General features: G+C 37.1%; 1 protein-coding gene across 2 annotated transcripts in view; it reads right to left on the reverse strand.

The window, feature by feature from the left end:
• Positions 1-1,272: 1,272 nt before the first annotated feature.
• Positions 1,273-26,942, reverse strand: part of EPB41L5 (erythrocyte membrane protein band 4.1 like 5) — a 121,785-nt gene continuing 96,115 nt past the window's right edge. Inside the window, exons 21-25 of one of the 2 annotated variants that reach the window (XM_074214978.1) lie at positions 23,058-23,151; positions 17,215-17,289; positions 13,441-13,482; positions 12,900-13,030; positions 1,273-10,674 (exon numbers count right to left, since the gene is read on the reverse strand). In XM_074214978.1, the coding sequence (XP_074071079.1) occupies positions 10,605-10,674; positions 12,900-13,030; positions 13,441-13,482; positions 17,215-17,289; positions 23,058-23,151 (412 nt within the window). In that variant the 3' untranslated portion in view covers positions 1,273-10,604. Of the gene's footprint in view, positions 10,675-12,899; positions 13,031-13,440; positions 13,483-17,212; positions 17,290-21,056; positions 21,115-23,057; positions 23,152-26,942 lie in introns of those variants that run through there. The other variant, XM_074214979.1, reaches the window with a different exon arrangement.

Below are 26,942 nucleotides of genomic sequence, written 5' to 3' on the forward strand. Positions count from 1 at the left end.
AGGTTCAGAGCTGAGAGAACAAGGAAAACCATGGGGATGCCAAGAGTGTGTGCCAGCCTCTACACAAAAGCCATTCAGTTTTTGCCAGGCGACCCACATTTCCTCACTTCGCTGATAAAAAAAATGTGAGATTAGGTGATTTTCCAAGCACAGAGCTAGATATACTGAAGTGGTACCAATTGATTATAGTCATGCATGGAGCAAGTTTCAGTTTTGAAAGAATGGAATTATGAAACAGATTTTAATTAGGGATTTCCATGTTGAAAGGTCTAGAGTTCCACACTACAGTTTTCACTTAAAGGATTCAGTCAGGGGTGGGGAGGGGGAGAGGAAAACACATCCCTTTCTGGCAAAATCCACCACAGAACTAGGGTTAGAGCTTTCTGACTGCCTCTCACAAGACCAGTGAATTGCAATGCAGAGGCTCCCAGAAGTATTTCCCCAATTTCTCTTGGTGTCAGACTTGAAACTTCTTTTTAATGAACCATTCCCCAGTATGCACATCATAATCATTGCTACCTAAAACAGTAATTAAAATCCCAGGTTTCTTCCTTCTTTCTCTCTTCATCTCCTTCTCCCAAGTCCAGCATTTCGAATTCAACACAGGGCAGGAATTGAAACAGAACAAGATATTTGTATGTTGTGGGATGGACTTCCCATTTGTTTTGTTTAAGAAGCCCAGCTAGTATAAACCTCTGCCATAGCAGAGTCAACAGTGGGCCTAACTACTTTCTTTTTCATTTTTTTTAGGGTTTTTTTGCAAGGCAAACGGGGTTAAGTGGCTTGCCCAAGGCCACACAGCTAGGTAATTATTAAGTGTCTGAGACCAGATTTGAACCCAGGTACTCCTGACTCCAGGGCCAGTGCTTTATCCACCACCCCACCTAGCCGCCCCCCTAACTACTTTCTAACAAAATGAGTATTAACCCTTTCCTCTCTCCAGGGACTCTCATATGGACCAGTTCAGAGGTTCATTGCCTCTTGGCCTCCAAATGAAACGAGAAATAAAATAAGCACAGCAGTCAGATGCTTAGGTGAGGTTGTGAGATAACCAAGGAGAGTAGTGATCACCTGCTGGTACTGGAATGGCCCTGGGATAGGCCATCTCAGCTCATGGGTAGCAGCAAATCTGTTTCTTCTGGGGTACAATGGATATTAATTCAAGAAAATACCCTTGGCTTTCATGACATATTATGTAACTGATAAAAATTGGTAAAAAATATCTATTTTTTTTTCACCTTGACAGATACTCCATTCTGAAATGGACTAAAAATGGATTTAGAAGTTTCATTCAATCAGTCAGCATACATGGTAGAAAATTCTAGTGCAAACATTTCATAAAAGATTTATTGGAGTGCAGTCAAATTATAGTTCTTGTTCCAGTGTACAAATATGCCTCAGTGTCTCTAATACAGGTCAAGGAAAAATTCTAATCGTGGTCATACAAAATACAAAGTGAAGGGTGCATTTGAGATTTAAAAAACAATAAATTATACTTTGAGAGCTATTACCAAGCTTTACACATATAAAAAGTAAACATAAAATACTAAGTTCTGAAAATAGTCTAACATGTCAAGCTGAAGATAAAAAGGACAGGAAATTATTCCATTTGGGAAACCCTAGGTACAACAAAGTCATTCTGACATCAGGAAAATGTCAAAGAACATGGATTAGGGATTTGTAAACTATGCTCTCTTTTCTGGAGGCTTCCACTACTGGGGAAGATGAGGTTAAGATTCAATTCTGCTATGTGTATACAAGGCCAAAGAAAAGTTCTGCTGCTCCCACCAAGTTTTCCAGCAGTCACCAGAAGGGTTTTTGTAGGAAAGCTTCTGAGCACAGCTCGGAACATGCAAAAACCAGAGTTTCAAATTCCAAAGAAGAGGAAGAGGAGAGGAAGGGTTGCTACTATAATAAATGGGTATCCTTCCATCTGCTGCTATCTGGATTCCCAGAATCACAAAATACCCAGGTATGACTGAATATAAATAAACAAAAAAAAAAAAGAGGGAGTCAGAATTTTAAAATGTGGAGAGACCTGAACATTGTTTGATCTTACTCCTTTATTTTACAGACAAGGAAACTGAGGTTCAATGGGGTTAAGTATATTAATTGCCTAAGGCCACTCCACTAGTTGACAGTAGAGTTCTGACCATGACTCGAGTCTTTAGACATGTATCAAGTGCTCCTTTACAACAAGATCTCAGAGGTGACAAAAGGATGGGGATGGAGGACCATATCCAGAACTGAGAAATAAATGGGAGGGAACACCTTTAGCCTTTTTCTACTTGGTTATTCACACAATAATTAGGTCATAAGAAAGGAAAAGAAATTAAGGTCAGGGTAGAAATGTGATTCCCAAAAGGAGAACACTTAAAAGAAGCAATCATGTAAAAAATAGTCCTTCAGAAATGATCTACAATTTTAGAAAAGGGCCTACTGGAATTTAAAGCAGGTACAAAAAAGCAATGCATGGACCCATCTAACCAACTATTTGTGTTCCCAATAAGATGGCATTGCAAAAATATTATGATCCCATTTGTCTAAGAGGATTGTCTATCAATAAGATATTTGAGTTGCTTTTAGATGAAGAGCACAGCACACACAACAGAAACCTACAAATCTCATTTTAAAGCAATAATTTCATTGCCTTTGACTACATTATTATAAATCCTCTGGACAAATGGAAAAAATGAACAAGTCATTTGAAACCATCATAAAGATGGCACAGAGGCCTAACAATGATGGAAAACTCCCTACTATCTCACAAGAGTTGCTGAAACATTCTTTACTTGACAAGGATAATTTTATTTTTCAGTGTAGAGAGGAACTCCTATTTTGGATCTAATTCTACCCAACAAGGAAAAAGTAATTACTGAATTAGAAATGAAATGAAAATTGGTTACTCCCTCAGTAACCTCTTCATCTTATCGCTCTTGATGAATTCAAGAAAGCCCAACATAGTCTGACAAACACCTAGAGCATGGCTTCACCTTTTTTAGGCAAAGGACTTCTTTGGCAGTCTGTCTGAACCTATGGACCCCTTTTCTCAGAAAACCTTTAAATATATAGGATTACAAAGGGAATTAATTATATTGAAAGTTATCAAGATAGTTTTAAAAGTTTGTGGATAGCAACCCCCTCTTCCTTTCCCTTTCCCCATTAAAAACATTTGTGTTAAATTTTGAGAGATAAGAGAAAATATAGGGAGGTTTGGAGGCAAAAAGAGGAATTCTACCTAAACAGGATGAGAAATTTTCAAGAATGAAATTCTAACCACAATGATTCTGCTAAGGAAGAAAAAGAGGAGCTGTGTAAGGATACTGATATGGAGGCATAAGAAACCCATGTACCGACTCAGATTGTTAATGACACTGAAAATTTCTTTTTTAAAATCATCTGAATGGAATGGAATAGTATTGGGCTCTAGAAAATGGCAGAGAATTGATTCAGGGAACCCTGAGAAGTCTTGTATCAGATGATGCTGATAGAAAGTGTAGCAAATAAAACAAAGAGAACAACTTATATGATTTAAAAAAAAATGCAAAGACAGCTAGTTTTAAAGACTTTGGATCGCTGAACAATGCCTGACTCCAGAAGACTAAAGGAAGCATACTTCCCACCTCCTAGCAAAGGTGCAGAATGAGACACACATTTTCAGACATACCAATGTGTGAATTTGTTTTGCATTAACTATACTTGTTACACAGAAGGGGTTTAAACAATATTTTTAAAACTGAGAACTTGTACAGACAGCACCATGACCATTTCTTATACAAATAAAAGACATCTAAAGCCATGAATATCAATAATGTACAGCTTGAATTTTTAAAAAATATATAATTATTACATTACTACCAGATTCATGCAGTTTCTGAACTTTCTTCCATTTTCTTTTGTAGTTATATATTTCATTAACTTTCCCCTTTGCCATAACTATTACAATCCCCTTCAAGATAATTCTTCCCAACCAAATGAACTAAATGCCTTCCCTAGTAGAAAGTACAAGGGATGGGAATAAGGATAGAGAGTAGTAATAGTGATGCAAAAAAAAAATTAAAATACATAGAGAAGAACAGAAGGAATTTCTGGAGAGGCCAAACAAGCAGGACAGACTTGGTAGGTTGATATTTTTTTTCCCCTTAAAAGCATGTGTGTAATAGATTAACAATTTCATACACAATCTTTTTTATTTTCTTTCTATATGGAAATGTTGAAGCATGTGTGTAACAGATTCACAATTTCATACATGATCTTTTTATTTTCCTTCTATATGGAAATGTTTATCTCAGGTTCATTAAAAAAAGACATGAATGTGAGCAGTGAGGGTAGATATGAGAATGACAAGCATGGCAAGTTCCTTAAAAAAAGCTTACTATACAACAGTGTAGTTTAGAATGCCCCCAAACTGACAAACACCAAAAAGTTTTTAAAAGGTTTAGTTTTTTTAACCTATGGTGGGAACAAAAGGAAGATTAGGGCCAATGTAACAATAATAGATGAATAGAGAAGGAATCGCTTTATTTTTTTTTCCTACAGAGGAAAATAATCTTTTGCTAGCAAAAGATAAAATGCTTAGCAGGTTAATAGCTAGTATAAGTGATGATACAGTAAGAGAGCACCTCGTTGTTCTCAAATGAGTTCCAAAGGAAGTGCTTCCCAGGGAGATACTTTCAGCCAGCTGAATATTGGCAGCTGGGATTGCCAAGATTTCTCAGAGGTCTCTGAAAAATTATCAATGAGAAAGCTGCCAGGATAGGATGTGGACAAAACCCCATCTTTCATGAAAGGGTAAAGTCTTCACACTTGAAACTAAACTGTAATCTAATTTTTTTTTTTAGATTTTGCAAGGCAATGGGGTTAAGTGACTTGTCCAAGGCCACACAGCTAGGTAATTATTAAGTGTCTTAGGTCAGATTTGAACTCAGGTACCCCTGACTCCAAGGCCAGTGCTCTATCCACTGCGCCACCTAGCTGCCCCTGTAATCTAATTTTGATTGTAAACAAAACTCCAGGATATATTATAAAAAAAAGAGGCTGTGCAAGGAAGGAAATGTATATTAAGCCTCTGCCATATACCAGGCACTATGCTAAGAGATTTACAAATATCATTTGACCCTCACAACAGGTAGGCACCATTAATATCTCTATTTTAAAGTTGAGGAAACTGAAGCAAGCAGAAGGTAAGTGAGCTGCCAAAAGTTGTAGAGCTAGTAACTGTCTTAGGTTGAATTTAAGAAAGTTCTATTTTTGAACTTTCTTTCATATTTCCTTCTGCATGGAAGTATTTCAGTAACCTTTTTCCTTTGCTATAACTATTACAATTCCCTTCCCCATATAATGCTTCCCTGTAAAAAACAAAACAAAGTAAATGCATTTCCTAGTGGGGGTGGGGCACTAGAAATGAGGATCAAACACTCAAATTCTGTACAAAGTACAGAATGTGGAAGGTGTAACTAGTATTTATACAAAAATGATCTTCAAGTTTCTGTAGGCTACAAGCTCTGCATGACTCAATAGTATGGAAAGTTGCTTTAAAAAAAAGTCCAGATGTTTAAGAAGCATTATAAAATGCTGGATTGGTTAAGTTGGCCAGAAAGAGAAATGACAAATTCTAGAGAGGATGCGGAAAAAAGAGGGTCACTAAAGCACTACCGGAGAAGCTGGGAGAGCAAACTGGAATTTACTCAGAGTTCTAAATCCCAAAGTTATCAAAGAAAAGAGGAAAGGACCTATATGTACAAAAGCATTTATAATATCTGTTTTTATGGCAAAGAGGAGACTTTCATCAAGATTAGGTTAGAATGTTAGAATTCTAAGGTGCTAAAATAAATGATGAAGGGAATGGTTTCAAATGTTTCAAATTCAAAAAGGTTTAGATAAACTGATGTGCAAGGTGAAGTGACAGAACCAATAGCATAGTGATACCATAAGGAAAATCACCTGTGAAAGTCTTAGGAATTCTAAGAAACACAATAATCAACAGGAAATTCAAAAGGAACCATGATGAAATATTGCCAAACTCCAGACTAGTTAATGGACACAGCATATAGACTGAAACTTAATTCTTTTCTCTTTTTCTTTTCTGGACTTAATGAATGCCGGAATATGCTTTATTTGTGACTTTCTTTATGGCTGTATATATTTGTAACGGGTTTCTTTTTGTCTTCTTGATGAATGGGACATGGGGAGACAAGTGAGAATCTGAAACTGAAAATAAAACCAAATTTAAAAAAAGTTAGATGCAATGATTTGGCTTTAAATAGAACTCCAGTACAAGGAGGGTTATAGCCCTACTGTACTGTGCTGAGCTCTAAGTGAAATGTTTTTAGATTTGTAACAATGACAAAATGAAGTAGATCCAGAACAGCGAGATGCCAGGAGACTATGCTGTAACAAGGATCAGTTATTGTTGCTGTTCAGTGTTTCAGTTTCAGTGACTGATTACTTGTGAATGCATTTGGGGTTTTCTTGACAAAGATACTGAAATGGTTTGCCATTTCCTTCTCCAGTTCATTTTACAGGTGAAGAAACTAAAGCAGAGTTAAGTGACTTGCCCAGGGTCACATAGCTATTAGGTCTCTGAGACCACACTCAGTCTTCTTGACTCCAGGCCTGGAGTTCTTATCTACTGGCACCACCTAGCTCCCCCCATCAAGAAAATAAAGAGCTTTCAAATGGAATAATAAAGAAGGTAGTAGTTCCAGATAGGCAGATTCCAGTTACATGAAAAGGGAAAAAACAGTTAGAAATATCCAAAATGGAATAAGGTTTAATGAGAGGTGGTTGAATCCTTCTTAGTGAAGGTCTTCAAGCAGCACTGGTTTAAACTATTTTAAAAGGAATTCCTATTCAATCTTATGTGGAGAATAGATGACATGTGCTACATGAATACTGGATTTGTAGTAAGAGGACATAGATTTAAATATGATGGCTTTGGAGGCTGTAGTTTTTGCATTTATAAAATAAGGAAGTTAAGACTATCCGGTCTCTGAGTACTGGATATTATTTTGGAAGTGATACTCCAGAAATAATCTAAAATAATAAAATGGGAGAGAGGAAGGTAATTTCCTCAAATTATACATGTTATTCCACATTTTAGATTCTTGAAAATGAATCAAGATGCACCATATTTCATTCATCTATGTATCTAATGATACAAAGCAAAGCAAAAGCCAGATCTCCCAGCTGGAATCTGTGGAGGATCCATTTTGCTGACTTCAGCCTGTTATCTCTGCTGTAAATCACATCCAAGTGACTTTTCAAGTCAAGAATGTGAATAGCTTTCTAAGCCAGGATGATCAAGCAAACTAATGCCCTGGCTCTTCTCTTCCTCTGAATATGAAAACGTGTTCTCATAACTTCTGATTCAAATTCATTAAAATTCCATCAATTTTTCTTTCTTAGAGATCTCAAATAATTGTATGGGAACTTCATCTTGCTTCCTCAATCAACTATTTTGGACTGATACTTGGACATGATGACAAGATTTTTAGGGGAGAATCTTGCCCAGAAATTAAGCTACCTGTTTAAAAAATGTTACTAGCCTGTCTTCACTTGCAAATACTCTCCTCTCATTCCTTTTACCTCAAGCCATTTTTTTCTACCATCTTAAATTCTAGATACACCCTTTTAAAATAGATCCTTCAAAGTCAAATATTAAGAATCCTTCCTTCCTATCCATTTAAAATATATAGTTCTCACTTATCATGCCTAAAAGACACTGGCTTTTCTCATTCCCAGGTGCTTCCATCAATATAGGCTTTCAACCACTGAACTCATACTTTCAAGAGCTAGAAACACAATGAGATGCTATTCAAAGTACCTAATATATGTAAGACTTATTTATAACTTCACCTGTTAGATCTAATACTTTCTATGGAATGCTAATCTCCATATTTAAGTACTGCACAATGAGATGCAAAATCTTTTAAAAAAATTATTCTCTAATCTCTGGATAGCGTGAAATTCAAAAGAATCTTAAGAAACCATCTATTCTGACTGGGCAAGAATATTGAAAAATGAAAAATATAAGGGTTAGATGATTTTTCTCCCCAGCTAACCTGCTCCTCTGTTTAACTTGTCATAAATAAGATCAGTATATGAGTTCTGCTGTATAACTTGTTGTGCAACCTACAGTAAGAAATATTAATTTAGTTTCCCACTCTATAACCCATCAGGATTAGATTAGAACTGAAGGTCCCCTTCAGTTGTAATCTTCTATGATTCTATGGATGGAAGACATAGGCTGTTGAATGTACTCAAGCATCGTTAAAAGCTTTGGGGTCCATGCCCTAATTGCTGTTCCAGTGCCTCTAGAATGAATCACAAATGCTACTAAGAAAGTATGTGTTTTGCCCAATTCAAGATGCCCTTGGCTAAATTCCAGATTCCAGGGTTTGGAAACCCTTTAAATATATTTGATGACTGTCAGCAAATTTATCCTTAAGTCAAGGTAGCTCCTCTAGTAAAGTCACTTATGCCATTTACAATGTCACTTACAAAGTAGTTGTCAAGAAGTAGTCAATGGAAAGTGCCAGCTTTCCCCTAAACAGGAGCCCTAAACTATTCTGCCAGATGCTATTGGTTATCTGCTATTCACATGTTGGTGGTAGAAGAGGGCACTTTAAACTAAAGCATTCAATGTTCTTTTAGGCTGAATGGTATAAAACAAGGTTAGCTCCCATGACATCTCTATGCAGTATACTATGCAGTATACTACAGCAGAGCAGCTGAAAAGGAAAAGATTAAAGTACTAATGATTTTAAAATTTGAGGGACTGGCAACTGACTAAAATTGTTCCAAGTTCTTTCACATTCCTTTCTCCCCACCCCCTGCCCAATCCACCAGTAATTGCTCTGGGAAGACCTCAGGCCTTTATTTTTAAGTGGATAAGACCTGCTGATTCTTGTGAAGCTTATACTCCATAAAGTTTGGCATGTGAAGTGGTTAACTGATTTAGGACTTGAATTTTTGACTCAAATGCCTGCCTGAAGTAGGTTTTCTTCTTTAGACTGCTCTGAACAGACAAATGACAGTTCCAGGAAATCTTAGAAAAATACATTTAGACTGACAAATTTCTCACTGAATTGTCAGTTCATTTCTAGACTGGCAGTTCTTTTTAGAAAGAAAGTACTTAGAATATAGCAGGTGCTCAAACAATAATTCAAGAAATGATCAATATCCTACTATTTACAAAAGAAAGTCCTTGAATCCAAAGTAGACCTCAAATTTCTAGTTCTCTGCCCACATTCTGATATTCTTCTCAAAGTGGACAAACTCTGATTTTATTCAGTTTATTCTAAAATAGACCTAGACCCAAAAAGCACAGATTAGATTGAGCATAATAATCCTCTCTGAGAGGGAGCCATGCTTCTCCTTAGTTCCCTGAGATTGAGACAGCAAGAGCTCACCATCAGCTCTCTAAAAGCAGCAATTACTGGTAAAATAATCAGTAAATTAATTTAGTCTCTTCTCCTGTCCTAGAACCTGTCATGGAACTTCTAGGGTAGAATCTGTCATTTCTTTTAAAAATTCTGCCCCACATCTGGATAGTGTTACAACAGTAATGGTTTATTTTCCAAACTATATAAAAAAGATGAAACAATTCATTATATTGCCTCAAACTGAATGAAGTAGGAACATGACACAATGAGTTAGATTGAAGTAAGAGAAAATATTTTCATAATCTGAAAGACTTCCAGATCTCTTCCCTCTATTACAAACAGCTTGTGAGATAAATATACTCCAGTAAAACAAAATTCACAGGTACAAGAAATGTCTGTACCAGCTCTAATAAACACTAACCTAAGCAGCCATGGAAAACAAAAACTTATGCCAAGCAAAAAGAAGATATTGCCTATTGTCCTTTATGTTAAAATTCATGTAGTTCTTGAGAAAAGGCTAAAGTGGACTAGCAATTGCTCTATAGGTATTTGCAAGTCTGCTATCCCTCTCAAACATAAAAATAGGATTGGGTCAGGCAACCTGGTAGGACAATAAGACAGTGAGGTGATTTTGGAAGTGTTCTGTAATTTTCTTTAGAACCTTTATAGTCCCCATTGATACTCCTAAGTTCCTGACCTAATTGCTTTAACTTTTCCAGGTATTTCACAGAAAAGATCAATGGCTCTGAAGAACATAAAGATTAAACGGGATGCTTATAATGAAGAAAAGAAAGAAGAAATAAGTAAGTCAGTAGATTTGCACCATATCAAAGTTTTGTAGTTACTCATCACAACCACCAGAGGGCGCACAAGTCCTCATTGCTTCCTCCCACCAGAAGGCCACCAAGTCCATCCTTGGGGACCATCAAGAATTTTTCCCCATAGAAAGTTTCAGAAGGTACAAAGAGAAAGAACAAAAGTCCTTGTGTGGGTGGACACGTCTGCCTAAAGGGCCTTATCAAGGCGACAGTGACAACTCTTCTGCTTTCTTGAGGAGAATGGAGAGTCTGTCTCCTTGGGGAGTCAGCAGGGAGGCAGAGCATACAGAACACATCTGAGCAGGTAGGGTCCAGGACGGGCTTCTGGGAAGGCCAGTGCTCCAGTGACAGGACACAGGAAGTGCCAGTGGTCCAGTGACAGGACACGGGCAGTGCCAGCTCACAGCTCAGTCGTGAGCAAGCATTTGCGCTGCTTCCTGAAGGCTTCTTCAGCCAAGCCTGGGACAGAGCTGAAAAAACAGATATCTGTGAGATGTGGCTCAGGGGAGAGGCAGCCAGGAGCTTTCTTTCTCTTCAGGAAAGGGGCTTTTAGTGACTTACAGACCAGTAACACCTGATTAATTTGATACCATGCATGGTAGGTATGCTGCTAGTAATGTGTGCAACATGAAATACATTTTCTAGATGAAAACGTTTTCTTGAATTTATTATACACGGCCCTGTTTCTTGTTTTGTTTTGTTTTTAGGATTTTGCAAGGCAAATGGGGTTAAGTGGCTTGCCCAAGGCCACACAGCTAGGTAATTATTAAGTGTCTGAGGTCAAATTTGAACTCAGGTACTCCTGACTCCAGGACCAGTGCTCTATCCACTGCGCCACCTAGCTGCCCCTACACAGCCCTGTTTCTTTAACATTAAATGTAATTTAAACTTTCCATGATGACTTGGGTCATCAAAGCATACACAACATTGTACATTATCCAGTGCTTTCCTATGACAAACTGAAGTGGATTCTAAGATGCTTTTATATTTTTAAAGGCCATTTTTTTTAGGTTAACTGGCTTGCCCAAGGCCACACAGCTAAGTAATTATTAAGTGTCTGAGACAGGATTTGAACCCAGGTACTCCTGACTCCAAGGCTGGTGCTTTATCCATTATGCCACCTAGCTGCCCTAAAGGCCATTTCTGTTGTCTCTGGTTTCCACTTCTCATAACATGCCTGCTTCTCACTATTCTACTGCTGCTAATCTAGTGTGGGCCTGGAAATCAGACAGCCAAGCTAGCTAGATATTTGAGTCAAGGATTAAAGAAGCCTCTGAGGAACTCTTAAATAACTAATGAGTTCATTATTTTTCTTTTATGGCTTAAGAAGTCATTTTGGGGTTACTTCTAATTCCCAGACATGTTCTGGATAACGAATGGAACTAAAACACCATGAGACTATATTTGCTCGCTGTCCTGAGCAAGGCCTCAGGTCATTACTGTCATTTCCTTTCCTAGTTCTTCCAAGGGCTATGTCTAGAAGAGCTGACAGTCCCCTACTGACCACAAGTCTGACATTCAGTTGAGTTTTTCAGCAGAATCTTCCACAGTTGCCTATGTGAGCATACAAAATCTTAAAGAAAGGTCAGTATTCACTCATGCTTAGGCAGACTTTGAGGGCTATTAACAAAAATAAAATTAAAGGATAACTGGTGCCTTCTTGTGCTGGCCAAAATTCTCTACACCAGAAGCATATATCTGAGGGGAAGTAGGCACAAAGAGTTGTGGTAAGTAGAAAAGTAGCCAGATCTGTCAGAAAAGAGTTGGTTAATGTCCCAGGCAAAGGCTGAAGAACAAGGGTCGAAAATACAAAAAAACTATTTTAGGTGTAGTTCCTATATGTGGTAAATAGTTTTATAGCATGCCAATAGCCAGGACTCAGCAACATCAATTTTAAGAGAATGCACCTTGGTGCATTTATTCAACTTTATTTTTTTTTTCATTTATGCTCATATACCCTAAATACCCCTTCAGATAACATCCCAGTCCACACCAACCTCCCCACTCCATACCCCACCAAAGGGAAAACCTTCCCCTCCCGAACCCACCAGGTCAGTAGACACCAGACTGACTGACAGCACCTGCAGCTATGGAGGGGAACCACAAACTGTCCCCCTCATTCCATTGCCCAGTCCATCATTAGCTGAACACTGACCCTTAGATTCTCCACCTCTATTAGAGAGAAGTCAGTGCCTCACTCCATCATAACCCCAAAGTCTCTTGGTGGGGGACCATCTGCCCTGCCATCACTCCCCAAATCCTCCAGGTCTTGCCATTTGCTCTTGTTTCCCTCTTGTGTAAGTCCCCAGCCTTTCTAACCATTGTGAAATGAACATAAACATATGCTCTCATTTACAGTACACTGTCTTCTCCAATTAGAATGGTACTTGAGAATAAGTATTGCCTCTGTTTTCTCAAATGTATTCCCAGAAAGTAGCCCAGGCCTTGGCCCATCTTCATTAATGTTTTCTATTCCATTCTAGCAGTTTTGAGAGCTGTGCATAAAAACTGCAAGTGTGTTTCAAGTCAAGGAATCCTTTTATTGTCAAGTCATAAAAATCTATAGAATTAGCATCCAACATATAGAGAAGTAAGCAGCTAAAGAATAAATGGAGAAGAATGCAATCCTATTGTTCAAAGTGGGAGAAGTATGATGGAGTGCAATCCTCTATGAAGAACAAAGAAAAGACCTCACCTGGTCACAGCATCAACTAAGAAGGGCCCTGGCTGGGCAATCAAGGAGAGCAACTCTGGGTTACTACAATCCTCTTTCCTTTCCAGAGTCCCTTCATTCCCTGAGATTCCATTAGAAAGAGGCCTGGTCTGCTGTAGGAAGACACAACAAATCGAACCATTGGCATCAAAATGATCACAGTCAACAAATACTACTCTTACATGGCTGTCAATAACAGCCAAAGTTATCCTTGAGGAAAACGGGGAAGGGGATGTGAAAGTGAAAACACAAAAGATAATTTGAGAACAATGTTGGCTACAGGTAAGTCCTTTAAAGCATAATACTTAACTATCCTAAATTTTGCATTTTCATCTACCACTTCAGAGATTTTTGTAGATTCCACCCAGCACCTCTGGGTATTTAAAGAACCAGAAAACTTTTTTTAAAAAATAATAATCCAAGTCAACTAATTCTTCATGAAGTTTTGATCACAATGCTTAAAATTGTTAAATAATCCTACAAACTTATCTAGCACCTAAAATAACAAGTATTTACAACTTACTGGCACAATCCAACGGGGTGCAACTGAAGATAAGGAAGACACCTAAAAGAATGGAAGGAAAACAATTTTTTTTACTAAGGTACTAAAAATCTCAAGTATTAAATAAAGAATAGAATAAGAAAAAAAAATCTCTAAAGTTAATAATCAGATTTTTAAGGGAACATTCTAAGGGGAGAATAAAATCCAAGATCCTTTCCTGTGACCACCCATGAATGAGATATTGCCCTAGAGGTGGAGCAGTTCCTGGTGAGTAAAAGCACATGCTTTCTACTAATCTAAGGAGATCAGGATCTACTAATCAGGTTAAGTTTTTCCTGTTATGCAGCATACATTTTCTTTTTTATAATTTTAGCCTGTTATAATCTCTTTGGTAGAAGCCAGAACAAAGACTTGTGACAAACACATAAATAGAGCAATGTGTTTGAAGAGAGAGGGAGAAAGCACCTGTTTATGTGGACAGTTTTCTAATTATCAATCACGGCTAAGAAAAACAAGATCCTATACACAAATTTATTCCAGTTCCAACCAAACCTTTCCATGTTTGAAATTGAGTATACACATATATATTTAAATTTTTGGCAAGGCAAATGGGGTTAAGTGGCTTGCCCAAGGCCACACAGCTAGGTAATTATTAAATGTCTGAGACTGGATTTGAACCCAGGTACTCCTGACTCCAGGGCCGGTGCTTTATCCACTGTACCACCTAGCCACCCCCAAGATATATTTTATTTATAGAGATTTTGACCATTCCCTATAGATACCATTCATTCCAATCTAACGATTCTACTTGCCACTAGCAAGCAGGTTTTTCTTTCTATACCTTTATAAAGCATGCCATTTTCCTCCTTAAATTTATTTCTTCTCTCCTTCTATAATTCTGACTCTCTTTAGGACCTAGCTCAAATTCTACCTCATTCATGAAGTCACTTCTGATCATCTGACACAGGAGCTCTCTTCCTCTGAATTCATTTGTTCTGCCATTTACTGTATATACTGTATTACTTATTACAATATTGGGGAAGCCATGAAGTATAACTGATTTAAATACAGATGCTGTTGTCCTTTAGGCATTTGCAACCTAATAGGATAAAAAAGGTGAGCATATGAAGTATATTAAAAAAGATTACTATATGATATTTTATTTAACATGCTGGAAGTGTTGTTTAAATAATATACTAGAAGAACTCAAAAAAAAGGAGAAATTACTTCTGGCTTAGTTGTTGCAGGCTGATAGAAAAATTTTTTTGTTTCAGAGATGAAGATGATATGATGCTTCCTTTATGAAATAAGGCATTTGTAAACAAGTATTCCAGATAGTCATTTTAGTAATGAGAAGGTATTGTTGCACTGAGCCTCACTGCCTAATTTACTTTTTTAATCAAAGGACTTATCTGATTTGGGAGTGATCAAAGAAGGTGATCTAAGAAATAAATACTGAAATGAAAAGAAGACAATACAAGTTATTTACTTTCACTAACAGAGGTCTGAATTTGTATAAGGGATAACTTCTAGTGGTCAAATTATGAGTCAAGTCTCATTCCTCAACTTTGACTTCTCTGCTTTGACACTGATGGCCACCTTTGTTCAAACTTTTTTCTTGGATTCTATCACATTATTTTTCTGATTCTCCTTCTAATATCTTTTTTTTTGGTCTATTGTTCTTCCTATGCCCCCAAACTAGACATTTTTCGACCCCTCAGAGAATATTTTCAGTCTTCTTCTTTTATCTTGATAGTCATGGGCATCCATTTCCATGACATTAATAAGTACTTTAATAAAGTTGGTTCCCAAATCATCTTCTCCAGTCTTGATTTTTATTTTATTTCAGATTGCATTTTCCTCTTTCAGTCAGATATCTCCACTTAATGTTCTGGTGTCATTATAGATTCAAGATAATTTAAAATTTCATCATTCCTTGAAAAATCTGATCCTACTACCCATTTCCTTATTTTAATGATATAATTATCATCCCTGACACTCAAGTTCAGAACAATAAGCCTTGACATCCTTAACTACAAACTCTTCCAATTTTGTACATCTCAAATTACAAAGAAGTTTTCTCTTACACAAAGTCCATATTTGTCTCTGAAATATCCACCCACACTGCTCCTTACTCTTCCTAAAGGAGAATCTCACATCACTCCTGCTTTCCACCTTTTCTTGGCCACAATGAAAATACTCACTTCTTCCAAATGATCCTTACATGAACTATCTTAAAGTCCCTCATCCTTACTCTGGTCAATGTCCTTTCTACAATGAGGTTCTCTTCTTTATTATCAAAATCAGCAGTTCAGCTGAGATTCCCTTCAGCTCTCACTTGGACCATTACAATAGGCTTCTGTTTTTTGTTTTTTTGGGGGTTTTTTTGCAAGGCAATGGGGTTAAGTGGCTTGCCCAAGGCCACACAGCTAGGTAATTATTAAGTGTCTGAGGCTGGATTTGAACTCAGGTACTCCTCACTCCAGGACCGGTGCTCTATCCACTGTGCCACCTAGCTGCCCCTTACAATAGGCTTCTAATAGGTCACCCTGACTCCAGTCTTTCTTCTACTCCACTCAGATTCACATGCTGCTGAGAGTTTAATTATGCACAGCTCTGATCATGTTATCACACAAGAACCGTAAGTCGCTCCTCACTATCTACTAAATAACATACGAACTCTTTAGCTCAACTTTAAGACCCTCAATAATCTGGACCCAACCATTCCATCTGCTCTTATTTTTCTAATCTACTCTTCATACTGTGCTCCAGCCAGAATGAATTACTGAAAGTGCCTTCAACCTTTCCATCACTGTGTTTTTTCTTAAGCATTCCTTCCAACTGGAATGCCCTTGATTTCCCAATACTACTGCTTTTTTTCAGTGATCAAGAATTTTTTTTCTCTGACACCTCCCACATACCCAACTGGGGGGTGGGGTAGGGAGAGAAATTCTTATGACAAATTTGCTTAGTGAAACATAGGCCATGTTCAAAAATGTGTCTCATTCTGAATATTTGTTGCAGTTCAATCAATTCAGTCATTTCCAACTCTTCATGACTCCATGTAGGGTTATCAAAGACACTGAAGTGGTTTTTTCCCTTCTCCAGTTCATTTTTATAGATGAGGCACTGAGACAGACTGGGGTAAGTGACTTGCCCAGGGTCAAGTGTCTGAGGCCAGTTGTGACTGGCCATCTTCCAGACTTCAGATCCAGAACTCTAGCCACTGTACCATTCAGGTGTCTAATATTTGGCAATATTACTCTGAATATTTAGTCCATCCCTTTTCTGTCATGAGATGGGCTGCATTCTTCATCACCAGGTCTCTGGATTGTTGGTTGATCAATGCATTGATCAGCATTCATTTTCTAAGTTTTTTGTAAATCTTATTTTCTCATTTAAAGTTTAAGTTACGGGCAGCTAGGTGGCACAGTGGATAGAGCACCGGCCCTGGAGTCAGGAGTATCTGAGTTCAAATCCGGCCTCAGACACTTAATAATTACCTAGCTGTGTGGCCTTGGGCAAGCCACTTAACCCCATTACCTTGCAAAAAACCTAAAAAAACAAAAAACAAACAAAAAAATAAAGTTTAAGTTACTAGAGGACAGGTATCTTACATTTTTATATATGGACTATAACACTCATTCAGAAATACTTAAGACACAATAGTAGGGACTCAAAAAAATTTGATTGATGTACTTGACTAGATATTTTTTCTAGGTAATAACTAACAAAGGGCAGTGAATAGATTCCCCTTCCCCTACTTTTTGTATGATTATTGTGAACCATATTTACCGGAGGAGCAGCAGTTAAATCAATCAGGTTCTCTGTTAAGGATGAGAGCAGGGCATCCAACTCATCAGTAGCACTCTAAGGAAAACAAAAATAGCTATTACAAACAAATTTACTTACTAATTTTCCCCCTCAATTTATTGTTCTGACCCAAGCTGGTTTAGGTTAAGCCTATTAAAGAAAAATGAATATTTTTAAATGATGCCAAATTTTGGGGGGGACAGGGGTACTGGGGATGTACCTTTTTGTTAAACTTGAGGAGTAAGAGAAGTCAGGAACATACCTAAAACTTAAACAAGATAATATAATTTTTATTAACTTCTCTTCAATTTTACTCCTTGGACACCAGGGTATAGCAATCAGATTGAGGCAGTGGATCAGAAAAGATTCCTAAAACCTACTAGATCAGAACTACAATGTGAACTCTGCTGTAAACCATACTGGATGTTTAATCCATACATCCTTATGAGCCTTCTTTCTTTAGGTATCCATAGAGGAGACAACACTATACTATACTAATCAGAATTAAGATTATGATCAAAAGAAGACATAGAAGTCCTTTGGAGTAGAGGACTTGTCATGAAGTCTTTGAAATTTTACAACTTTTCTATCTCAAAAAGTCCCAACTACTGTTTACTGATTTCTTTGACTGTTCCTCTTATTTTATTTCTTAACTAGCAAAAGAAAAAAAAAAAGAAGTCTCCTCATAGAAATTGATTTACTAAGCTTATCTGTGTTAATTTAATTTTTGCAAATAAACCCAGAAACCATATAAACAAGCCATCTTCTATTAACCACATTTTAAAATTAAAGCATTAATTGTACACTCCCATTTCTAGTCTGTCATGTAATTTTGGTAGAAATATTGTAGAGGAAAAAAGGATAAATGTAGAAAATGGAATATATTTAATTACATGAAGAATCCAACTGATTACAGCACAATAACATTCAAGTTCTGAGTTCCTAGAAGAATAAAATCAAATCACTACTGTAATTCTTATTATGATAGAAACCAAAAAATAAAAAGAAGTTGCATTTAAATGTAAGAATTAATCAACAACACAGTGGGATAGAGCACAGCACCAGTCCTGGAGTCAGGAAGTCCTTGGTTCAAATCTGACCTCAGATACTTAATAATTGTCTAGCTGTGTAACCTTGGGCAAGTCATTTATCCTATTGTCTTAAATAAATTAAAAAAAAATTTTGAATAATAAATCAACAGACATATATCAAGAAGCACCTAGTATATGCCAGACAAAACCAAAACAGCACCTGCCCTCCAAGAGGTTACATTCTACTGGCAGAAGCAAATGTGGTTTCTTGTGTGCAAGCACACATGTGTGCATGCACGCACACACACACATACATAATAATAATTGCTTACTGACTGATACAAAATAATCAGGAATCAGATAAAACCTCATATATAAGCCAGGTTTTAAGGGAAACTAGATTGCAAGGAGTGGAAGTGAGGACAGAATGCATTTGCTTCTTTTTGAAGACAAAGTTTTAGAACTTCAAACCAGCAAAGCATTTTACAATTATTAACTGTCACAATACTGGGAAGAGCTCCAGCTCCCTCCACATAAATATAAAGCATGATGCCCAAGGCCACAGAACAAGTTCAATTTTTGAGCAACTTCTCCACCCAACAGGAAAGTTCCAACTACTTTTTAGTCACTTCATTAATAACTCAGCCCCTCTAATCCATGCTTCATTCGATGAGTGAATAACTTGCTTGTGTTCTTAAGCATATATTTAATCTTGTTTCTCTTTAAAAATCTTTATGGGTTCAAAATTTCCAAAAAGTTTAAACTCCTCTTTTTTGGCATTCTTTCCTCTCCTCTTCCCCTTTATCCTCCTGCCCCTGACAATCTGATGCACATAAACACATTTCCCAGATAATTCTCAAAGTCCTTTTCAGTTCCAAATCAATGATCCTATAAGCCTTGCCAGGTAAAGAGATATGTTAACCTTTTTTTTTTAAATTTAAGGCAATGGGGTTAAGAGTGACTTGACCAAGGTCATACAGGTAGGCAATTATTAAGTATCTGAGTCTGGATTTGAAATAAGGTCCTCCTGACTCTAGGGCTGGTGCTCTATCCACTGCGTCACATAGCTGACCCCAAGTAGAGAGATATGCAAGGCAAGGGTAACATCAACTTAAAATAAAAACTCATAAAATCATATAGAGGAGAATGAAGCTCCTTGAGGGAAATAACTATTGTTTTTTTATCTCCATCAGGCATACTGGAGGTACTTTAATATTTGATGAACATTGATTAAATGAATGAATGTTTGGAGATTCTGAGAAACACTGCTTCATGAAACAGCAAGAAGCAGTGGCAATAAAAAACAAGTCAAAAGTTTGATAAGAAATCAAGTTAAGTCAGATGATCTTTGGAGTGCTTAAGAATGAAAATGGAAAGACAACAAATAGATAACATAAAAAAGCATTGTCTCTATACCAAACTATTTTCTCCAACAATGAAAGTGGAACCATCACATTTCACCTTATAAATAAGAGGAAGACCAATGGCACAGTGAATAGAGCACTGATACTGGATACAAGAGGTCCTGAGTTCAAACCTGGTCACAGACACTTGACACTTACAAGTTGTGTGACTTTGGGCAAGTTACTTAATCCTGATGGCCTTACTGAAAAAAAAAAAAATAGTAATTATAAGTAAGCACCATCAGTGGCTAGGTGGCGCAGTGGATAAAGCACCAGTCCTGGAGTCAGGAGTACCTAGGTTCAAATCCAGTCTCAGACACTTAATAATTACCTAGCCGTGTGGCCTTGGGCAAGCCACTTAACCCCGTTTGCCTTGCAAAAAAAAAAAAACCTAAAAAAAAGTAAGCACCATCCCTAGTAGGATGCATAATTAGGTAGAAAGAGCAGAAAAAATTTTTTAAAGCTATTAAAAGTAGCTGGATCAGACCAAACACACCCCTTTGTATGTTCAGTGTGTCAAATGGAAAAGGGACTTTCCTATATAGATGTTGAGATCCAATGATGTTCCTTTTTATGGATAACATATTGATTGCACTAAGCTCTAACACGAAGAAACATTTTAAGTGAGATCAGTGATCAACTTAAAAGAGTATGTATGTATGTATGTATGTATGTACTGATACATATTTTTATATATCAGCACACTATGGCCTTAAGGCCAAATCTTGCCCTTTCTATTTATTTATATTTGTTATAACATTATTGTAAAAACATTCTTAGCTCAAACCTTACAAAAACAGGCAGAAGGCTGGATTTGGCCCTCAGGTCATAGTGTGTTAAACCTTAGTATAACTTATATAGCTGGGCTATAAAAATACAGCTCACAGTGTAAGTATATGTAGCCCTCCTGTGGGTTTTAATTTTCACAAGCGAAAAAAAAATATTAATTTGTATAGAATGCATAATTCCCTCATAATAAATAATCTAATTAATATGAATTTTTCTTCGATATTTTTAAGCAGTATTAAGAACAGAACACATCACACAGAACTTATTTGTGGGATGTATTCCGTCTGTATGAAGCAGACTAGTCAGTCTGCACCTTCCTTTATAGCGTTGGGCTGTCACTTTGTTGTTTTGTATTTGCTTTTGCACCTTCACCTGTCGTATTGATGATGCCCCCCACTTTCTAAGTACCATGACTTTTCATAGCACTCGCTAAATCTAAGTTAAGACTACAAATTAATTATCATATTGTATATTCTATTTTTTATTCTGGGTGTGGTCCTTGAATCTCAGGTGCAGACCTAAGATAAGCTAAGATTGGACAGCCCTGGCCTAGAGCTTGGTTCAGCGGTACATCTATCTGAGACAGATACTGAATACTCACAATGAATTGGGACCAGAACTGAATAGGAGAATGTGTTTTGATGCAGACAAGCTTTTCCCTGAAATAAACAAGCAAAAACGAACTTCTCAAAACTCATATTCATCCAATTATGCTATATGACTGAAATATGAAATGTTACAATCTGAAGAATCAAAATTATGGGTTATTTAGAAGTTTGGTGAGCATGAAAAGACTGCAGCACATGACCAACAAAAAATTTCCCACAAGAAAGATATCATGAGAGATATACTACCAGAAAAGGAAATAGCAGTCACTGAGCAAGTGTGAAACAAACTCAATGAATCAGATTGCTCAAGTGCTTCAGTCATCCCCATGTAATGTCAAAAGGCTGAGAAGATAAGCAACCCCAGTGAAGCACTGACAAGGGGGCACAAAATAAAAAAGGTAATCTAAATCATTTAAGTAAGTCCTCATATCAAAGAAGTTAAAGATGCATCAAAATACTGGATCATAAATTTCATTTTTCTACTAGAAAATAATCTCCAGTAGAAAAGGAATCATGCTTTTGATCAAAACTTTTAATCTCTCCCAACACTTGATTACAAAGTAGCACATAGTGATTATGAGAAATGTTATTTATGATTGTACATCAGATTACTTGTTCTCCTAGGGTGGGGAAGGAAGAAGTGGGAAGAAGAAAACTTTATAAAAATGAATATTGAAAACTTTCTTTAAATATAATTGAAGAAATGAATTAAAATTTAAAAAAAAATTTTTGCCGCTACAGTTTAAAAAGTATAGCATCTGTGCCAGGCACTGTGCTAAGCACTGAGCACACAAAGAAAGACAAAAAACATTCTATGCTCTCATGTCTGATGACATGATCACATTAGGAATAATTCCATTGGGACTTCCATCATTAATTCAATTAACAATCATGAGTACTCATACACACACACACATATACATATATGCACACATACATGTATAATATATATATATATATATATACACACACACACACACACACACACACACACACACACACATATATATTTGGGGGGGAGGGGGTTTGCAAGGCAACGGGGCTAAGTGACTTGTCCAAGGTCACACAGTTAGCAAGCATCAAGTGTCTTAGGTCCTCCTGATTCCAGGGTTGGTGCTCTATCCACTGTGCTACCAAACTGCCCCCTTATTATATATTTTAATAAAGGAAGATAGGTCAGGTAGGAGATCCAGTAACCAAAAACTAGAAGAGGGGAATTTAAGAAACTGTTGGAGAGAAGGGCTCTGAGGAATCTATAAACAAGAAACTATCTCAAAATACTGTAACTGATAATATAGATAATGAGAAGTATTTTTCTGTTTAGAGTCTCAAGGTAAATGAAGACTTATAAAAACATTTGAAACATTTATAAAAACATTTGAAATTTCACCTGAGTGGTTCAGTTTTATATCCCAGACTTTAAAGAACCTGAGAAGATAAGAGTCAGTATGGCTTAGAGCAGGGGTTCTTAACTTTTTGGGGATTATAAAGCCTTGCAGAAGTCTGGTAAAGACTATAGACCCTTTCTCATTAAAATGCTTTTAAACTTAGAATTATGTTAAAAGATAAATATCAATGTATTAAAAAGAATATTCCAGTTGTTTTCAGTTGAGTCTGACTCTTTGTGACCCCCATTTCTTGGCAAAGATACTGCAGTGTTTTATCATTTCCTTCTTCAGGCTCATTTTACAGATGAATTAGGTGACTTGTTCAGGGTCATATAGCTAGTAAGGTCTGAAGCCTTTCTGGCTCTAGGTCCAGTACTCTCTCTACTGTATTACATACCTGCCCATCAAAAAAGAAAGAGATTCTCAGGTTAAAATATCCTGGCATAACAGAAACTACATAGATCATCCTAAATCTGCAATAAGTCACATAATCTCTTTCTAAGCCTTAGTTTATACAGCTGCCAAATGAGTGGTTTTAGATGATATGAAATTCCCTTCCAGTTTTAAGCTTTGCTACATCCTTGAATCTAAGAATGTTTCTCTTACCTTTAGAACAGAATTATCTTCCCCAGAATTTGGATATGTGAGAATCATTGTGTTTTCTGGACTGAGAAATTTGCTATCTTCTTTTAATACATTGCTGGGGAAGAAAAAGAAAAATTTCTTTACTGGGTCATAAAAGTCCCATGAAGTCAAGTGCAGGGTCTTAAAAGTGTTTTATTCAAAGTGAAAAAGAAGTCATTTGGTTTAATAGAAGGATAATTAAATGGATTGGAATCAGTCCCTACAAAAGGCAATCCCACCCCACCCTCACACCATTACAGCAGCTGGGAATGCCTGTTGGGCCTAGTCCAGTTAGCTTTGCTCCAGGGAACCCTGCAAGGACTACCCTTTTCATGAAGATTAGTTGAAGGGGTGAACTAAAAGCAATGGATAATACTAATGAGAGGTCACCAGAGTTATCAATGACTGAAGCAGAGTGCCTAATTGACAATTATAACCCTTCACTAAAAGCTAAGGTCTACTAGGTACTAAGTGACCTTAAATTGAAAGTCACAGTTAGATGGCTCATCTCACTCAGCATCAATTCATATCTAAAATGTCTCTGAACCAACAACCTCTCCATCAGGCTCCATATATGATTTGCCAATATTGAAAGCTACTTCAGAGTTCACACTGGCTTTGCTTCTAATTCCCATGTAATGATGCTATGGATTTCCTTAAAGTCAAAATAGAAGACTTGTGGGTTCAAAAGGAAAGCTGGGAATGACTAAAAAAGTTGTGGTATATTACTATAATAGAATACCACTGTGCTACTTAAGTAGGACACAGAGAAATGATGTAATCTTTTGCCACCTAGACTTGAAGGTCACACCCTCTGGGGCAGAAAAGATTAGTAGGTAGAATGCTACCCATGTGCAATAATTATTGTCTTAGCCACTCTTGGGGATGGCCTCTGGGATATACACATTGGAGAATACTCCCCAAGTACCACCCTTGTCTTGCCCACCATGGAAATGTATTTAAGCAAAGATCCTAGGGAACTCTTTTTCTTCTCTGAATTTTCACAGGGCTGCCACTCTTTTTCTCTAAGCTAAAACCACGAGCTTATGCCACTGGAACAATATGACCCCCCAGCTCCATCTGGCTGGATCTATGTTAATCTAAGCTTTTTTTCTCTTCTCTTTTCTTCTCCTGGGCTCCCTGCTGTTTCTTCCGCTTCTTTCCTCTAAGTTCCCCCCCTGGACCTATGTTGATCTAAGCTATTTCTCCTCCCCCACCTCTCTCTCTCTCAAGGAGACTTCTTTCAGGGTTCATAACTAACAATATGAACCCAGCTCCAAGCTGGTCTAAGCCCAGTAATTCTTTTTTTTTAATTTAAATTTATTTTTATTACAGATATTATTTGAGTTTTACATTTTCCCCCCAATCTTGCTTCCCTCCCCCCCCACAAAAAGCAGTCTGTCAGTCTTTATTTTGTTTCCATGTTGTACCTTGATCCAAATTGGGTGTGATGAGAGAGAAATCATATCTTTAAAGAGAAGAGAAGTCTAAGAGGTAACAAGATCAGACAATAAGATATCTGTTTTTTTCCTAAATTAAAGGGAATAGCCCTTGCACTTTGTTCAAACTCCACAGCTCCTTATCTGGATACAGATGGCACTCTCCTTTGCAGACAGCCCAAAATTGTTCCTGATTGTTGCACTGATGGAATGAGCAAATCCTTCGAGGTTGAACATCACCCCCATGTTGTTGTTAGGGTGTACAGTGTTTTTCTGGTTCTGCTCATCTCACTCAGCATCAGTTCATGCAAATCCCTCCAGGTTTCCCTGAATCCCCATCCCTCCTGCTTTCTAATAGCACAATAGTGTTCCATGACATACATATACTACAGTTTGCTAAGCCATTCCCCAATTGAAGGACAGTTACTGGATTTCCAATTCTTTGCCACCACAAACAGGGCTGCTATAAATATTTTTGTACAAGTAATGTTTTTACCTTTTTTCCTCATCTCTTCAGGGTATAGACCCAGTAGTGGTATTGCTGGGTCAAAGGGTATGCACATTTTGGTTGCCCTTTGGGCATAGTTCCAAATAGCTCTCCAGAAGGGTTGGATGAGTTCACAGCTCCACCAACAGTGTAATAGTGTCCTAGATTTCCCACATCCTTTCCAACAATGATCATTATCCTTCCTGGTCATACTGGCCAATCTGAGAGGTGTGAGGTGGTACCTCAGAGAATAAGCCCAGTAATTCTTACGATTGTATTTCTTTTCCCTTTCTCTTTCCCTCAGACAATCTTGTCTGAATCTTTGTCATTCAGCCTGTCCTCTGCTAACTTGCTATTTCTCCAGATGAAATAAAATCTATGAACTGCTTGTGGTCTGTAATATATGTGAACTTAATCTGAATTTTCACACCTCCAGGGTCAGTTGTGAGTTTTTTCACTTAAAGAACCCTGATTTTTAGAATGCATTTTTAGAATTTTTAAATCAACCTCATCATTTCTTATAGTAATTTTCCTTTCATTACTATAAGAAATGATGAGGTTGATTTAAAAAAAAAAAGCCTGAAAAAAGCTGGAAAAAATCACATGAACTGATGCAGAGTGAGCAAGCCCAAGAGAACATTATACACAATAATAGCAAGAATGCATGATAATCAACTGAATAACTTAGCTATTTTCAGCAATACCATGCTCTACGTCAATCCAAAAGACTCATGATGAAAAAAATGTGATCTTCCAGAGAAAGAACTAGAGTCTGAATGCTGACAAAAGCACATTATTTTTCTCTCCCTCACTTCCTTCCTTCCTTCTTTTCCTCAAAATGACTAAGATGGAAACACATTTTACACAATTCTACATGTAGGAAATTAGAGGAATAAAATATGAATATGAATAAACAAAACCTGGGGTGATATAGGACTAATGAGCCCACTATTCCTGTGAAAATATGTATATTCATAAACAAGTTTAACTCTCCTAAATAAAAATATATTACGTCCTCTAGGAAGTAAGCTGGATGAATAATTTCGAAACAAGGGCAAATTCCAAACAAAGATAAGCATCAGAATCAAAGGAAAAAGTACTATGAACCATTAGAGAAGAATAAAGAATCCCAAACACATACTTTTTGGGGTCCCTCACATCATGAAAGATCAACACATTATTCATGAAAGATCAACATATCATTTCTATTGTCACCTTTGACTTCTGGGAAAAGAACTGCTATTCTTATGGAATGACTAAGAGCTCACAAATCTTAACAGTATTCACATTCCTACATATTTGCAAGTTTTAGGAATGCAAATATTTGAACTTTTCCATCCCCAGTTTCTTATTCAAGGGGTCAAGAAAGCCAACTCTGAGTAACCAGCAGTGTCTATCAACAGAGCCAAGGAACCCTTCCTTTTGGCTCCATGGAATTTATCTTGGAAGTATCTTAATACTCTAACATTAAGTGTGCTGGCATCATAATGACCAATCTTTAATAATGATCCACCAGCATATTAAATGTGTTGAAGTAATGTCTTAAGATACTCTTGGGGCAGCTAGGTGTGGATAAAGCACTGGCCCTGGAGTCAGGAGTACCTGGGTTCAAATCTGGTCCCAGACACTTAATAATTACCTAGCCGTGTGGCCTTGGGCAAGCCACTTAACCCCGTTTGCCTTGCAAAAACCTAAAAATAAAAAAAAAAGATACTCTTAAGAATGCTATAAACTAGAAGTAGCTAGATGATGCAGTGGATAGAGCACCAGCCCTGGAGTCAGGAGGACCTCAGTTTAGACACTGCCTTAGACACTTAATTACCTAGCTATGTGACCTTGGACAAGTCACTTAATCCCATTGCCTTGTGAAAAAAAAACAAACAAAAAAGATTGCTACAACTTTTTCAGTCATTCCCAGCTTTCCTTTTGAACCCACAATGT

Source organism: Macrotis lagotis, chromosome 1 (genome assembly GCF_037893015.1).
Source record: "Macrotis lagotis isolate mMagLag1 chromosome 1, bilby.v1.9.chrom.fasta, whole genome shotgun sequence".
Classification (NCBI taxonomy): domain Eukaryota; kingdom Metazoa; phylum Chordata; class Mammalia; order Peramelemorphia; family Peramelidae; genus Macrotis; species Macrotis lagotis.